This window comes from Fulmarus glacialis, unplaced genomic scaffold (assembly GCF_000690835.1).
Source record: "Fulmarus glacialis isolate BGI_N327 unplaced genomic scaffold, ASM69083v1 scaffold7086, whole genome shotgun sequence".
In the NCBI taxonomy this organism is placed as follows: Eukaryota; Metazoa; Chordata; class Aves; order Procellariiformes; family Procellariidae; genus Fulmarus; species Fulmarus glacialis.
The window spans coordinates 27,311-44,806 of NW_009216171.1; the positions used below are offsets into that span (position 1 = coordinate 27,311).

A 17,496-nucleotide genomic window follows, 5' to 3' on the forward strand; every position below is an offset into this window, starting at 1 on the left:
TATTAATAGCATGTTTCAGATAGTTGTTTGTTACTACAAAGTCAAAGGTTTAACTCATTGTCTGCTTGATTATTTTAAAGACAAAACGCAAAACCTACATTTTAAATACAAAAAAATGTACCAACATCAGGTGTTTCTTTTTAATTTTTGACAACATATCATTGTTTACTATGATGATACTACAATTATTTTGGGAAGGAGTGTTCTATACATTGGCTTGCTGCTTTTCAGTCATATATGACCCTGCTATATTCAGTCAGTAATTTCCTGAGCCATTTGTTGGATGAAATATGCAATATGAGTATGTAGAAAGATTAGGAACATGCATATATTCAAAGATCATGCTCATTTGGAGAAATTTTTCTGTATTCTTAGTGTTCTCTTTTTACAAAAGCTTCTTTGTCCTTCTCTTGTGTTTTAGATATTGACGAGTGTGAGAATGACTTCTACAATGGGGGTTGTGTCCACGAGTGTATCAACATTCCAGGCAACTACAGGTGTACATGCTATGATGGGTTCATGTTAGCCCATGATGGTCACAACTGTCTTGGTAAGTAGTGAACGCTGGCAAGAAAGTTTCGTTTCATGGCTGCGGTAAGAAGGCCTGATCTGCTTGCTGCATTTTGTTGTCTGGTATGTTTTCAGTAAAGACTTGATCCAGATCACACTGAATAAATTAAAACCTGTCTATTGACTCCAGTGTGGTTAAGACCAGACCCTTAAAGTTGGCACTCTTAATCCTAACATACTCAAATCAATTTGCCTATCTTTAACATTGCTAAAAAACCCCCCTGACTTCCAAAGCCTGTGCTGGATGTTTGGGCTTCTTTTTTAAGAAAAGTAATGTCCCATCCACTTAAACATACTTTGTTTCTTCCAACTTTTGTAATTCCAGTCATATCTTTAAAGCTCCCCCTCCCCTTTTTCCCTTTTATGGTAACATAGTTCTAGGATATGCTGTATGAACATAAATTACAGAATGTTAAATGTGCAAGTGTGATGAAGGAATACTTGGACAATAAAATAGGGCAAAGAAACAGTTATCAGTAATAGCTGTTTACAAAGGGGAGGGACACAGCTATGTACAGAGAAGGATCTTAATTGCTTCAGCAGTCTGAGGATTTTGGGGTCTGGTTTTTTGATTCATGTCCATTGCTCTGGTTTAAATAGGTTGGGTTTATCCTATAAGCTAAAGTGTATATTTCATTTTGAAATTTCTTCACACCAATTACCTGGAAATGAACTTTGAGTGCTATATCCAGTTTCCCATACCTGCTTACTTGGTAGTCATTTTAGCTAAATCCTAGCGCTTAGGGACTATCTTTCTCAATATTCCCAATATAAATGCAATGACCAGTGTTTGGTACAGTCCCAAATTCATTTCAAGGCTATGTTTATAAAACAGTGCGGAAAAGGGATATTTTTTCTGTGTTACACAGCACCCTTACTTTGATAAAAACTGAGATTCTTTGCAATAAAAGTCAAGAAATCAGGTAGTGAACCAGAAATAATAAAGTCCAGCAACTCCAGTCTGCACTCACTGAGGCTATGGAACAACCAGAATTTCTGAGCAAGGATTTGGTTAGCCTTTCAGTAGATGTATTTCCTACTGGGTTAATTTTCAAACTGAGTAATATTTGTTCAGATGGATTATATAACCTGACCATTGACAGGCTTTTGACTCAAACTTCCAAATTTCATTTGTTATAGAACAGACTAAATAGATTTATTTGCCTCAACCTGAGGTGGTCAAATGATTAATTGTGCAAGAGGTATTTCTTATACAAAGAGCAGCCAGACATTCATTTTAAAAAGAAAGAAAAACTCTATTTATACTAATGTTCATAAATATTTCTTAATAAAACAGGACACAAACATAATCAAATAGCTAAACTATTTGGAATTCAAATAACTGTGCATGTACGTTGTTTCAAACAGCTTGCTATTTTCAACTTTGTTTCCAAATGATTCTCATATAGTAGGGAAAAGTAGGTTAGCAAGTATGAACAGCAAAAGGAGTGACTTGATAAAGGATGAACCCTTCAGGAGATCTGTGGGATTTATTTGGACCCCTGCTGTCTGTATTGTTGCTCTCTGGTCATGAAACATATAGGCTGGATCTAGAGAGAGCCAAATTTTTAATTTTCTTTTCGTTAATTTCTATTCAGCCACTTGGTTTTTTTGGGGAAAAAAAAAGGCCTGCAATAGTATAAACCATTGTGCTTAACAGGTGGCTACGGTTGAAAGTATTGATCCAAAGCTTGCCAAGAGATCTTTCAGGTTTTTTAGAATCGGTGTCTACCCATACTCATGGTCTACTCTGAGCTGACTTTTTGTGTTACCCCAAAAACGTTAGGAACCATGTTGCTTCTAGAAGAGATTCAGTGAACAGATGAGTGGGAATAATAGCAAAGAGCTCCCTTTCTCCTACTGTGCAATTTTAGGATACTGAAAGAGGTCACAGTTGCCTTTCTAATTCTGAGACCATGGACTGGGGAAGCTTCTGTTCCTGAAATGCAGATTGAATATTTGCAGCTAATGAATGGTCTTTGATACGTCTCAGTAAAATAACTGCTTTTACTTAGAGGCACTGAAAAGGGAATCAAGGAACATTCCTCTTTCTCCCTTCTTTAAAATTTGAGTGAGTTTGCTGAGGACGAAAGTATCTGGTTGGAAAGTGTCTGGTTGTAAGGTCTCAGACTGAAGTTTTTAATCCTGACAGTGGCCATGCAAATCTTGCTATGACTGCCTGTTTTATGCTAACTCAGATTTGGGACACCATTGCTAGAAAAGAGGGAACTTAATTTTTCCATCATCATTTGGTCCCTAGCTGGCTGCTGCCGTTATCAGTTACACTGACTGCTGGGATAGCCTGTTTGTGCCCATTAGCACAGTATCAGTTTTGAAAAAGGGGACATTCTAGCCTTTCCCCTTTTGGAGTAATTGTATTTCCCTTCACTTATGCCACCAGAAATGTGTAAATGCAATTGGCTGCTGTTAAGAGGACACAGTGAGGTCTCAAATCAAAAACAAACCTTGTATTTGCACATGATTAAATTAGTATTTCTGTAACCTTTTGGAAAATTTTCCCAGTATGTAAAACTTGGTTAATTTATTCCAAAGATATATAATTTTTTTTCCCATGAGGCAATTAGGCATTGAAAGGAATTAAAGTTTTGATGAGTCCACTGGTTTCCACCTCTTCTCACTTTTTGAGAAACCACTTACTTTTCATGGATTATAAGGAGACAAAGAACTCTTCATAAGATTAGTGACAATGTTTTTCACCTTTCAATGCATTCTTTTACTGATTTCTCTCCCCCCAAACCTCTGTAGGACTTTACAGAACTGTCAAAATGAAGGTACCTTATCATATATTCCATGTATCAAATTTATGTTCCTCTTAGAAAAGGCATGTAATGTTTGATCAGCATGCTGAAATTAAGTCTGTAAACACATTAAGTAGGGCTGTAGTGGATCTTGTATAGAATTATGTCATTTCCATAGAATTTGTAGATAAGCCTGTGAAACTCGCAGTAGGTTGATTTTGAAAATCCTGCCTGAACCGTCTTTCCATACAGCACCATGGATGTGTATGTGCTTGGATAGAAGATTTGCTAGGAGTGACCCTACATCAGACTACACTATTCCTACTTCTCCCCCATCCTTTGGCCTTCCAGGCATTACTGTTGGGGTCCATTTTGTCAGCATGTGGGGAGCCAGGCAGCAAGAACTCTTAGGGGGCAATTTGACTGCTTAAACATAGGAGCCTCATACCAGTGAGGACACCCTGGAGCTGGCAGATGTGATGTGAGATCTACAGGAGTAGATCTGGAGTGTGAGATGGAGGCTAGATGGGATAATATAAGGAATCTAAAATGGCACCCGACTCCGATGTTTAGACAGCTGAATTGCTCTCTCAGTGACTTGGGCTGCATTTTATCACGCACATGTCACCAGAAATCTTTGTCTAGTGATTTTAGATAGAAGGTCTAGGGATGGAACCCCATGATAGTTCACTGATAGTCCCGTAGGCCATCAAGGAACTCTAGTAAACAGGTTGTAATGGACAAGACCGTTACATCAGGATTTCTGCATCTCTTGCTTGACTGAAGTCTATGCAAAATCTTAAGCCATCTCTTCTCGACAAGGTTTACATTCCTTTTTAAACCTTCACTGGATGTCTTTCTAGTAACGTCAGTGTAGCAAGATGATTACAATCTTCTTTATAAATAACGAACTTGGAGCATTCACAACTAATTAGACCAGATGCAGTTGACAGGTTAAGTGTTTTTTCCTGAGTTCTTGTTTCAACATTTCTCTCTTTCTTTCTAATCAAGTGAAATTTCTTTTTTATTTATTTGTTGGGAGGAGGTGTTTGATTAAGAATTCATGGCTAAAATTTGGAAAATGTCCAAAACTGTCCTCAGGGGAACTTGACTGGCTTTCTATTTGACATTTTTATTGAGGATTTTCTCAAATATAACATGAAATGACACCACAGGGAATTCGAACTATGATGAGATCCTTGTCTGGCTAAAAATAATTTATTTTAGCACTGTAATCACTTGAAATAGCAGTAGTTCTTTCTCAAAATTGCTCTAAATTCTGCTCAGCGGATGCAAGACTTAATATTTGGTCTCATGTAATAGGTTTTCTTTATCCTTCATTTGAAACCAGTCATGAAATTTGTTTTCCCCTCTCATATATGAAATACTAGTCTGTTTTTCTTAATAAGCAATTAGCTCACTGGTCCAGATGTTTTTTCCTGTTTGATCATTTTTTTCTTCCATGGTCTTACTGATAAATTGATTTTTCCTTCTTCAAGTCTTTCACATGTTGAGGCGTGCTATCAATTTTTGTTCTCTCTTGCCTTTAGGAGAGATTATGGCATAACTGATCATCCTTCCTGTTAATGCCAAACACTTTACCCATCTCATTTGTAGTAAATCACAGTCTGTTCTCAGACGTCTGGTAAAATCTGTGAATTTTTACTACAGAGTATCAATGGATAAGACTTATGCCTTTAAAACTGGTTATTCAAAATCTATTCCCTGCTCTGATTCAGCATGACACTTAAAGGTGTTCCTAATTTGCCTAGCTTTTTTTTACTTTCTTGGTTTAATACTAAGTAAGAAGACTGGAATTTTGCATATGTGTAAGTGCATTATTGATTGGAGGCCTCTTTGGCAGTTGGGCATACTTGTCCTCTGTCTTCGCGTCCTCTTGGAGGCTTTCAGTAAGACAGATAGTAGATTAAGCCTGGTGTTGTAAGCCTGGGTGTTGTACAAAGTGAGATACATGATGGATGGGGATGCCATAGAGAAGGCTTGAGAATTTGTCTTCCTTTTCAGTGAGAATTTCAGGGGAGCTTGGCATAGCTGCCACTATGGCGACTCCAGAATGTACCCAGGATGGTAAAAGAGAGTTTCCTGGGGTTTTTATCTTACTTTCAAGCTATTGGGATAGGAATTGTCATATCAAAAGAAACCCTCTGTTCCTTCAGCAGCAGGAAGGCTTCAGCCGGTGGAGGACTGTTCAGTTTAGGACATTGCACTTGGATGAAGCCAAAAGAGAGCAGTGAGAATAATGAGTGATCTAGAAAACATAGAATCATAGAATTATAGAGTGTCTCAAGTTGGAAGGGACCCATAAGGATCATGAGTCTGACATGGCTAATGCCGGAAGAATGAAAGAAAAGGTATAGTTTTCTTCTAGGGAAGAGAAGATGAAAAAGAAGACACAATAGTCATCAAATCAAAGGCTGCTGTGAAGAATTAGATTTTTACTGTTTTGTTTTTGTATCCCCGCCAAAGTGAATGAGGTAGTGCAGCAGTATTTGGTTACTCCACTTGGGAAATTCAGAAGGAGCATTGAATTATTTTTCCTTTCTCCTGAAGGACTCTCATGTGAAGTACCATTATCTTACATTAATCTCTCTCCTACTGCATAAAAATGTTAGCTCCTGGGAGAGTATTATGTGCTGTGTTGGTCTGAAGCATCACCAAAGAAGAGAGTTCTGAAACTTATCATGGATTACTAAACCTTGGGATTTATCCAGGAAAAGCTTGCTAGAAACCTTGCCGAAAGCAGTTCTTGCTGGTATCCCTGACTAAGTCTTACAAATTTATTCAGCATCTGAAAATAGAAAGTGGAAGAGAGTGCCATAACTATTTGGATCAGAAAGCAGAGAGCCTTGCTTTGCAAAATTTCCTTGCCAAAGGGCTCACATATCAGCTGATACTCCAGCTCTTCCAAGCCTCCTGGAATTCACCTATCTCTGATGAGAACATGAAAAAATGGGGAAAGAAGAGTGTGCAAGAAAAATATGTAGCAACAAAAGCTGACTGTCATTGGTTCTTGAGAAACCATGTAATACCTCCTCCACGTTCTGCTCTTCTGTCCTTTTTTCATGGAGGCAGAGTTTTGTGTACATACAGTTAGGGAATTCTTCCTAAAAAATCAACACAACTCATTGTTTTCTGTTTGTCAAACCAAATCTGAAATATTTCAGGTTAAAGAACGGAATTGCATGGAGTGATGATTTTCTTTTGCTTGCCTTTTCAGATACAAATATGAATAGCTATGAAGTGCTACTCATCTCTCCCTGTTTTGTGTGTTGTTTTTTTTTTTAATTTTCTCCTTAGCTCTCATTTGTGATAGTCCCTTTTTAACAGGGAGTAAGCGTTGCTTTTTTTACAAAAACACTTCTTGCTTGCAGGTTGCACTCATCTTAACTCTTCTTTCTTCTAAAGATTAGCATAGGTTTCACAAAGTCCCCTGCTCTTTATAATTTCTCTAATTAGTAAGTGTGCTAAAATTTATCATAATGTATTCAGGGATGTATTTGTTTTATTTATAGTTTTTTCTCTGGTATTAATTGCTGTGATATAGGAACATACGTGAACACCTTGTAAATAGTAGTAGATTTGTCGTCAGTAAATCCTGTAAGGAAAAGAAGTATAATTTTCATTGTTTTATAGATGAGGAACTAGGGTAAACAGATTGAGGTACTTCTCAATCTTCACACAGGATATCTGGATGTCTGCAGCATAGCCAAGAATAGAATCCTTACCCTTCTGAATCCCTGCTTACACACTCTTATTTTGAATATTGTGTGTAACTTTCATTTCTCTTACAGAAAAATAGCAATTACTAAATTTGGACATCTATAATATGGTATCTCAATTAATTCTCTTGTATGTCAGGCCTCCTGAAAATAACTACAGAAGTAGGTTTTGATGATCCAGTGTAGTTTATGGTTCTTCAGCAGTTAATCCTGTGTCTGACTGAGAAGAGTCCTGGGAAGCAGAGTGAACTTCTGATTATAAATCAAGCCAGAAATGCAATTACTAGTGTGCATTATAGATTCCATGGAGCTCTCTGCAAGAGCTGAATGTTCAGTATGGTAGACAAAAACACAAGCACAGTGTCAGCTGTGAATTCAATAGCAAAGAATTGAATAGCAGAGTCCTGATTATGTCTACAATCTTGAAGGTGTGCTTTGGGCAGAAGGCCTGATTTTCCAGCCTGAAAAATGGACATTACTGTTTTATTTGTCTGTTCTCAGATGCTATTTTGCATTTCTTGACAAAGTGACTAAGTCACATGGAAACCCCTGTGGGAAAGGAGAGGTGGCACTTTCCCCGGAGCAACTGAACCTTCTCCAGGAGTGGTACTAGTCTGCCAGCTCTGGTAGGTGAAGCAGAGCGACAATTGCAGCAAGGCATTTGGGAGCCTGCAGCTAAAGGAGAAACTTCTGAGACAAACCAGGAGCACATGGTCACAGGCCTCGAAGTAACATCTGCCTGTTGTAAAATGGGCCTTGGGATCCCAAATCAGTAGAAAAATTAGGTTCATGTTTGAAATCACACAATTTCTTTTCTTCTAAGGTCTGAGGTTAGGATCTAAACCCAAGTTCCTGTCTTGCAGTGCTCCTTTAAAATCCGTTGGCTAACTAAGAGAGGAGAGGTTTTAACTTTGGCGTTTAGGCTTAATTCTTGACTGGGTATTAGTAATCTACAATCTGACTCATATCACAAGAAGAACATTAGTATGTACGCACATGTATGTATATCACATCATACCGTTCATCCTCTTTCAGTGAATGTTCCAGTGCTCTATGGTTTTCTTTCAAAACAAACCCAAAACAGTTAGGACCCAAAATCTATCTATTCCTGCCCTTCTGTTTGTCTGAATGTGTAACTGGGACGGGGGATTACGGCCTAATCTGCCTGTCAACGTGAAATGGGAGGAGAGTTGCAAGTGTGTGAGAAATCATTTCTAAAGTTCCCAGATGTAAAATGTCAAGAAGTGGTACATAACTCATTTAGGATTGCATAATCACTGGTATAATTAAAGAGACCAATGACTTCCTTTTAATTTAACTTTATTTTTCTTCTTCTCCAGACAGCTGTGCACAATGTGTTGCTCGCTTGAACTCCAAATGAATGCTTCTGTTACTGATGTTTATTTTTCTTTATGTTTCCCAACAGTTCAAGTAGATTTTTTTTTTTTTTTAATGTGACCATTTTTAATATAAAACTAAACAACCTTTGGGAAGTTGTTTTTAGTTTCATAAAAACAAGTATTTTAAAGAGAAGCTGAAAAATGGTCCATTTTCTTGGCTGTCTTCCAGTTTTCCTTGCCCTTCTTTCCTAATTCCAGAAGACTATTAGGTGAGCCGACAGTTAAGTATTGTCCTCCTCTAGCACATGAGGAAGGCCTCTAATAATATTATCAGTCATAAACTCTCTTCCAGATTTTCATGGTTGCTAATCTTAAGCTCCTTGGCAGATGGAGGAGGGTTGAATAAACCCAATAGCCTTCTTTTCATAACTCTTCATTTTTATTAAAACACATGTAAAATTATGGTATTTTTGTAGAGAAAGTTATTAATCTAAATCTTGAAGCTCTTACTCATTTCCAATGATTCCGGTGAGAGTTTTGCTTGAGCAGAACTTCAGGACTTGGCAGTTGTTTTATGTCTTAAGAGAAGAGGAGACTCCCAAATCAGGGCTCAGTGGTTGAGTAGCGGGGATCTGTTCTAATATTATTTACAGACAGGATGAATATATATATTCATAATAAATATTTACAGACAGGATGAAAAGTGTTGAAATGCAAATTTTAACATAGATATATCTGTATGTTTTAAACCTTTGTGTGTTGTGTATTTCTGCAAACGATGACTGGCAGTGATTGGAGCATAATAAGAACCTTGGGATTAGAGGACTCCTGCAAATGGGGACCCAGGGGTATTAAGCTACTGAACGTCCCACAGACAAGCTGCAGTGGTGCATACACAAAAATCCACACTGCAAATTGCACAAACTGAATTTTAGTGATGAATGCATTCTTTCAGAATGAAAAACTTGAGTGCATTTTTTAAAGGCCTTTGTTTTTCGGATGCAAGTCTAAATGACAAAGAAAGTTACTTTCTGGTATGTTTCTTCAACGAACTAATTTTTACTGTATTACTGTTTTCAGATCTTTTATCAGTCTTGCTTGGTCTGTACATCAGATGAATGATAACAGCTGTGATTTATCACAGCAATTTAAAGTATCCCATCTTTGTGGTACAGTGGCAGGCATCAGATTTTGTAACATGCGCTACTATTCCGCAGTGCCTTCCACTAACTGATGACTAGGTGCTGAGCACATATGAATAGCTAGGGCGAGAAGTAAATGTTCTATAGACAATTCTGTATTAGATGCTTACATACAACTTCTGTATATATGTGTTTACTTTTGTTACTTGGTTGCCTGCATCTTGTGAGACTCTTCATGGTGCAAGTGGTAGCAGATAATTGTAGAAATAAGTTAAATCTCTCTTTCGAGATGGGATTATAATATGTTAGTTCTGATGATCTTCCTCTTCTAAAGCTCAGATTTAGTTTTATGGTGCCTGGTAACTGTAGAAATTTCCAGACCCTGAGCCATTGCAGCCTCCTTCCTCATGGCAGGTTCCATGATGGATGGATGAGAATCGTCGTCATGGTGTTTGCATACAAATTTGAAAAACGCTTAACAACCAAGAAGTCAAGCCCTACATTTCTATAAAGCTTATGAAGCCCTCAAATTAAGAATCACTTACTTTAAATGTCTTAGTCTGTGCTTCAGCTGATGGAGTGTAAATGTCTGCATACAAGACATCTATCTGTACTCACCTTACAATCACTAGAGAGAAATAGGTATTTTGTGTGGGTCACTGCCCTCATCCTAAAGTATATATTTACTGTAGGTCAGGTGAACTGCTCCCTGTTTTTTCATGGGTGCAGTCCCATGGACTTCAGTTAATCAACATCTTTGAAAATAGGATTGTTGCTATCTGAAGTTTGGAGCCCAAAATTGGAGGCTAATTTTGAAAATACATCCGTGTTCACTCTGGACGTGAAATCCAATAAAAACAGGGCATTCTCATTGTGATTGATGGAAAGGCCTCCAATATCCAGCCCTCTCTGAAGCTAGGATTTGAACACACTGCTTTTCTTATCCTGCTTTTTCTATTTCTGTATCTGAAAGTTTCCCCCTTCAAAAGTACTCTATTGTTTAGTCACCCCACATTAATCTTTTGAGTTCAAATGAGATATAACTTTCTTTACATGTTAATTTGCCATATGTTTGCTTTCTTAAGCCAATGTGATCTGAGAAGTACCAAAACAAGTGAGAGTATAAATCAGCGTAGGCCCAAGGTTTTTGTTAGGTATGGGGAAATAATCAAAAGTGTGGAATAAATCTTGGTTGCTGTCAACTATGAAGTTAGATTCTCAGACTGTCGTAATAAATTAAGAAACTGGGAGCTATGTGACAGCAGCATCAATCTTGATCTCTTGTTTCTGCAAGTCTTCTTGTTGTCTGAGTCTTTTTTTTTTTTTAAAATACTTACTCCCTGGAGGAGGTAATCAATCACAGTAAAGATTTCTCTACATGGAACAATCAGGAAAGTAAAGAATAATCAGCTTAGAGTGTGAAGTTAATATGTATAAGTTGAATCAGTTAAATCCCTTATGGATGCTCTTATTTGGTCTGATATGGCTGTAGATGGCTGTGCCTTAGTTCAGCAAAGTCAGAGTTTTATTCTGCATTATTTATTCTGCGTCCTTACTGCTTTATCTTGTTTGTATTAGTTTCGTATCTTTTGTTAATTCATCTTAATTTTCTCATAATAGCAGATTTCTAAGCCAGTGTGGGCTATATTCATGTATAACTTAAGAGAAAAAACTATAAAATATAATAAAATTAACCAAAGCTTTGGGAGCCACATTGTGTTTAGCTCTTACTTAAAGCAAGGGAGAACGTGTATTCACCTGAGGGTGCAAGATTTCAGCCTATAATGTGTGTGTTTACCAGTCAGATGTGTATGACATGCAAGCCTTCCCTCATGGAAAGGTGTCTTTGTCAGTCCTAGAAATTATATAGATACAGTTAAAACACTGAATTCATACGGATTACAAAAAGACATCAGACAAAGTGGAGAGCAGTGAAGTTGTCTGGTCTCTGATTTCAAATACAGTCACTGTCATTATACTATGCTTAGAATGTAATCAATTCTTGGCAGTGTTGATTTATGATAGACAGTATGAATTATACAGTCAAGAAATAGCCATCGAAAAGTATAGCTGCTGCATAATTGCTTACTGTATTAGAAAATGAAACAAAACTCTTCTCCAGTATGGATGAGTACCAGATGAAAGGTTGGTAGTGAATTTCCTTGTTAAGTAGATTCCAGGGTCTTGGCTTTCTGTAGTGCCCTGCTTTTGCTGTCTAATACTTTCCATGAATTTCTGCATCTTGATGTTACCCTTTTGACTTCAGTGTACAATGTGCAAACTTCAAAGTTTGAATCAGACTACGGGACCAATATAAAGGATTATTTTTACTGCTTTCATTACCTTCTGCAGATTTCAATCCAGATCCTTCTCAAGTATCTCAAAATATTCCCTCTGTACATATTCCTTACTGGAATTGTATGAGAGCACAAGATGTAGTTTTGCATAAAAGAGGGGCAGGAAGGAATATGGACTAGCATATTTTAATATGACTTTGTAATGACTGTAGCTAACATCTAAATAATAATAATTACTCATTAATTAAAACATTAATTAAAAAGTCACTGGACATACTTTACAAGAATGATTGTTTAGAGAATTTGGAAGGTTTAGGATTAAAGCAAAATTTATGATTATGAGGCCTTATGGGATATGGAAAGAAATGTTTGGAAACAATTGAAATATACTTTGTTAAATAAATAAGACTGGAGTGGACATATGGTATTGTGCTGTAGGACAGGAGCAGAGAGTCAGGGCAAAGCTCTTCCACTCCATCTCAACAAAAGGAAATTCTAACTGAAGAGAAAGTTGCTAGAGCAATGAGTATTAGGCTATAGTACAGCCTCTTCAGCAGGGTGGTCATATGTTAGTTAAACCAGAATGGAAGTAGAATTAGAGAGTTCAAAAGAATGGAAGATGTATTTGCTGAATTTATTTAGACGGCAGTGTTACAGACACTCCTCAGCAAGAGTCGAGCATCCAGAGTTCTGGGAGCCTCTAGCTTTGTGTGTACTCTAAGTCATGCATTAGTGAGCATACTTGCATGGGTTTTATTCCTCTCATAAGAAGAGCTGTGCAGAGAGGACAAGGTTTCTGTTGCAAGACCTTGAAAGTTGGCTTTACTGTGAAAATTGTGAATATAACATTGTATAGTTCTTCATGGGGAAAAAAGTGGAGGGTTTTTCATGCTAATTTTTTTCTTGTATTAGGTATTTTATCAGACAACATACTAACCAGAGAAAACTCATAGGTGAAATTTTTTATAATTCTTTTCAATTAAATAAGCTTGAATGGGAAAGAACTACATTTTTCTACAAGATTTTTTTCTCCTACAGAGTTTCTCCAACACGTTTTTAAGTATACAAGCAACTTGAAAGTGAGGTGATCTATTTTTGTGTATCTGAATCAACAAAAAAATCCCTAAAGTGATTTTTTGCAAGTATTCCTAGTGTATTTCTATGTGACCAATACAGGCTGAAATGTTTTGCACTACTGATAACTTACACTGTTATATTGAAGTACCAGAGTCATATTTTTCAGATACATATTAGCAGATAAAGAGTAGCAATATTTTAGTATTACCTTCTGAAAAATATTTTTTGCAATTCAGTATCATGAGTATATACATCGGTATATTTAGACTTAACTGGGGAGCTTAAATTATTTCCTTTGAAAAAGTTGAGAAACTTCATTTATTTAATTATTTCTGGTGTTTATTTTGAAGGCATAACTAAGAAACTTCTTCTGAAATTAGTCAAAGACACAATAAAAATTACTAATATGACAGCAAAGAATGGGTTCTGGATCCCACTAGTGATTTATAGTGACAGGCTTGGAGCTGCACTTATAGGACAGGGAGCCAGAATTTTGTCTTGTGACTTACGAATCATTGAGGGCTTGGTTATATAAGATGCTAAGCACCCCGGTCCCAGTGCATCAAAACTTTCATGCGCACACCAGATATGAGTCATGATATCCGCTGCCTGTGCAAGTGCAGCATTTTCTTTAATAGGCCTGAGACTGTCTATATGCCACCGAGTGTTATTCAGTATTTACAAAAACCTCTGAAACATCTTAGGGAAGTCTAAGAGATTTGATTTTACTCACTTCAAAAATAACTGGAAGAACTCCTCCTAACTATAAATTCAGTATTGATTAGGATCTGAAGGGACCACAGGCTCAGCCTGTTAATGACTGCACATTGAAAGAATGTGAAAACTCATTCTTGTGCTCTGAAATGACATGAATATCCTGGGTATGGACTAAGTTTTGCTTTGAGTATTTGAATTTGAAATCAGAACTCAAAGAAGAACTCTAGTAAACTGAGCTCCAAATAAAAAGGTTCCAACAAGTGTCCACTTTGTAATTTCACGTAGGCTTCGTGTCTGAGAAGGGACTTCAGAGACTTCAAGTTGCAGAATTTGTCGGTGGACAGTCAGTCCATTTGTCTTAACATGTAAATATTTTTCCCTTTGACTTAAGATTCTGTACAACCAACATCAGATATCTTAGAATAAAAGGTAAAAAGGCTTTTAGTGGAATAAGTTGCCCATAGAAAGCTCTGCATGATTCCTGTCATTTACACATTAACTTGAATGAAACATGAAATACAAGGTTTTCTGTCTTGTATATGTATTTAACCTATCTGATGCAACTGCAAAGTGAGTAGATGCATTAACTTCATATATTGGACACTGTTAACAGAAGACCATGGCTCCGAAGTACTTCGATACAAGGAAAAATGCACTGTTACATAGCTGTTATAGAAATCCATTTATGTGTTCCCAGGTGCTGGTGAAAAGAATATACAGCTCTGGTAAATTTCATGGGGAAGGTGGGGATGAGGCAGTTGTTTGTTTTGATTTATTTTGGGTTCTTTGTTTGTTTGTTTTGGCTTTACACTACTATGCCAGCTCCAAACTTACTAAATTAATCTCTTCTTTAGATAGTTACGGTGTTCCTGAAGTCAGGTTTTTTGACCGCTGTTGCTTTTCATTGATAATTTCCCAGCACTCTTACTGATCAAGGCAATGCTGATCTCTCTTAATAAGAGATGTGTGTGGCTGATGGTGTTCATCTGTTGAGCTGCATAGCACTAACACAATTTACTGCAGCTTACATGTACTAATAGGCAGCTGCTGCTTAGCTGGTGCACAGGTGTCCAATAGTTTTCTGAGGCTGTTTTCTTAAAACCAGGTAGTCAAAACAAACCAGCCAACCAAGCCAGCTTGTACTGTGTAAAGCAGCACAACTAGGTTGAGTGGTAAGCTAGTATTGCTGTCCCATATAAAAAAGAAGTAAATGTTTACTGTAAGATCTTGAGTATCTTTCAGGTATTTCTGTCATGAGAAATCAGAGAAAATATTTGTTCTAAATACTGCTTTTTGTGTTACTCATGTTTAGGGGAGTGGAAATGCTGAACTAGTTTCCCTGCTGGCATAAATGCCCATTTGCCCCAACATTTTGTGCCAAATGAAGCATTCGTTCACTGAAAATGTACCTGCTGAAACTATTCAGAAACTGAGGCTGCATTTACAAAACACTTTTCACCAATGGAGATACTTTCAGGAAAAATTAATTGTTTTGATATAACCTACAGGAGCAATTTCAGGACTTTGAAAACGTTTTCAGCATTTTCCTGTTCCCCAAAAGTTTAATGCGTAGATGTGTGCCTGACTAAGCCAGTGTTTCTCAACTCCTGATATAGTTCTCTTTTCAGTGTGTTGGAGGTTGTGCTTCAGACTCTCCAGTTTCTTCCACTTTTCATGGACTTCAAGTATTATCAGTATAGAGATTGAGAATGACTTCATAGCCTACTGGATGCTGCAATGCTTAGTTTAAAATCCCTCATCTGAATCTAGAGATTCTCCTAACTGTGTTACTGATAGATAACAAAGAAAAAATGCTTCATGTTGTATAGACTGGAAAATGTTACTAACTTGAAATGAAAATATTGTTTCGTTTTTCTTGTTAAGTTATATGCCTTATTTGACCTACAGCAAAATATTTTTCGTTTTTGTAAGAAAAAAATCAAAATGAACAAAAAAAAGCCAGTTTTGAGTTAACCCAAACCAGATTTTTCTGATCCTGGCAGGGTCTATAAGTAGATATAAAAGGAAGAAGGTATAAGCAGTAGTTATCTTGGAAGAAGATAAAGTAAGACAAAGCAAGGGACATGATGATAATAGACTAGATAATTTACTCAACTTGTCCGAGATTCTTCCTTCAGTTGATCAGGACTGGTGTTTGTTTGCATCTGTAATTAACTTCCCTCCTTCTAGTTTATGGAGGATTGTTAATCCAGCATTGCAACTTGGAGTGCCCTACATGTAGATGTCAGTGGGAACTGCAAGCTTATTGCTAATGGGGCCAGAGCTGTTTGAGCCTCCCAGTAAGAGCCTCATTCCAAGCTGGAGGCTGCTGGCATTCCCTAGACAGTGACACTGTAGATGAAAAGAAGCAGGATCAAATTCATACAAAATTGTTTTAAAGCCCTGTATCAGAAGAATGGATAACTTATTAAAAAATAATTGATTGGGAACTTTGTTGTGTTTAGGCGCTGTTGTCAGAAGTCACCATGTCTAAGTGTCTGTCTAAAAAATAGATATGATTTTGTTGTCTGTCACCATGTCTAAAATAAATAAAGTTGTCTGTCACCATGTCTAAGTGTCTGTCTAAAAAATAGATATGATTACCAAGTGAGAGGATAGAAACTACAACTTAAATGTCACATTAAGGGCCTTGGATGTTTATTCTGGAAATGCTAGAAGCTGCGAAAAGGGTTTTGGTGTCTTAAAAAGACAGACAGTGGTGCCCAGTTGTTTAAGAAAGGAATAAACAAGTGACATCAAGAGACTTGAACTCAATGCAACATATGCGCAATGTCTGTGGGGCCATTTACTTCAGCTCAGCAAATGGGCGGGCATCACATGCAGCAGAGTTAAGCTCTTGTGTTAAATGAATATTTCCTATGCTATACATAGCAAAGAAGTCTGTTGCAGCTGCATTTACACTGTGTGTGTAGTGTGAAATTTAAGGAATTCCACTGTGTTACAAAATAGCTACAGAAAAAAGATTTTAAGCATTCTTTTTCAAGTTGCACACATCCATAACTCTGCAGGCAAACAAGAAGCCTAGTCAGTGGGTGTTGAGGTGATAGGTGATTGTAGCCCATTAAGAGATGGGATTCTCCAGGTCAGATCATGGGCATCATTTTAGGTGTTGTATCCTTGTACATAAGAAAAGAGTGGTTCTAGGGATCAATTCATTGATCATTTTAGAATGGTTTTAATATCATTACCCAAGAGCATTCTTGTGATTAACACTTCATGTTTCTCTTCTGTAAAATGTGCTTTATTTTTCAGGGAAAGCTAATTTTTCACACTTTTTTTTTTTTAATGTCTACTCCAGTAAACGTTCACTGCTGTAGGGTCCGTTTTTTTGCAAGTGTATCTTTTCTTAGCAAGGGCTCTAGTGAAGATTTCTGCAACTGTGGTAGTGAATGAAGTATTGGATTTAAAGGTGTGGTGTTCTTTTTCCTTCTCTTCACCACATTTTTCAATTTCTGAAAGAAGGGGACAAAAAGCAGAATTCTAGCCTTATGTGCCAATAGTAGAAAATTTGGGCCTTGCTTTTAAATTCTTGGTGAAGTCTGATTTCAGATCTCCAGGAGATATGAATGCTGTGTACGTAGGTAGTGGTGTCTCTTTCTTGTAATATTTCCCTTTGTATGCTCATATAAAGTTTGTCTAAGACAGGCGGTTTAGCAGTTACTTCAATTCGCAATGATTTCTGTTTCCATGGCCCCCTCAGCTGATGCAATGTATAACCCTCCCTACCTTGACAGCATGTCGCTACTTGTATGATCATTCCAGCAGGAACACCTGCCTACAACCTCTAATCTGATACCGTTTGCGTCACTCCTACAGGCCAGATTTACTCTTTG

At 37.2% G+C, this 17,496-nt stretch overlaps 1 protein-coding gene across 1 annotated transcript in view; it reads left to right on the forward strand.

Moving 5' to 3' along the window:
- Positions 1 to 421: 421 nt before the first annotated feature.
- The window catches only part of SCUBE1 (signal peptide, CUB domain, EGF-like 1), a gene marked incomplete at both ends in the record, with an annotated part of 172,554 nt that continues 155,479 nt past the window's right edge, over positions 422 to 17,496 (forward strand). Inside the window, one exon of the mRNA XM_009579193.1 lies at positions 422 to 550. Coding sequence (XP_009577488.1) covers positions 422 to 550 — 129 coding nt within the window. The remainder of the gene's footprint in view (positions 551 to 17,496) is intronic.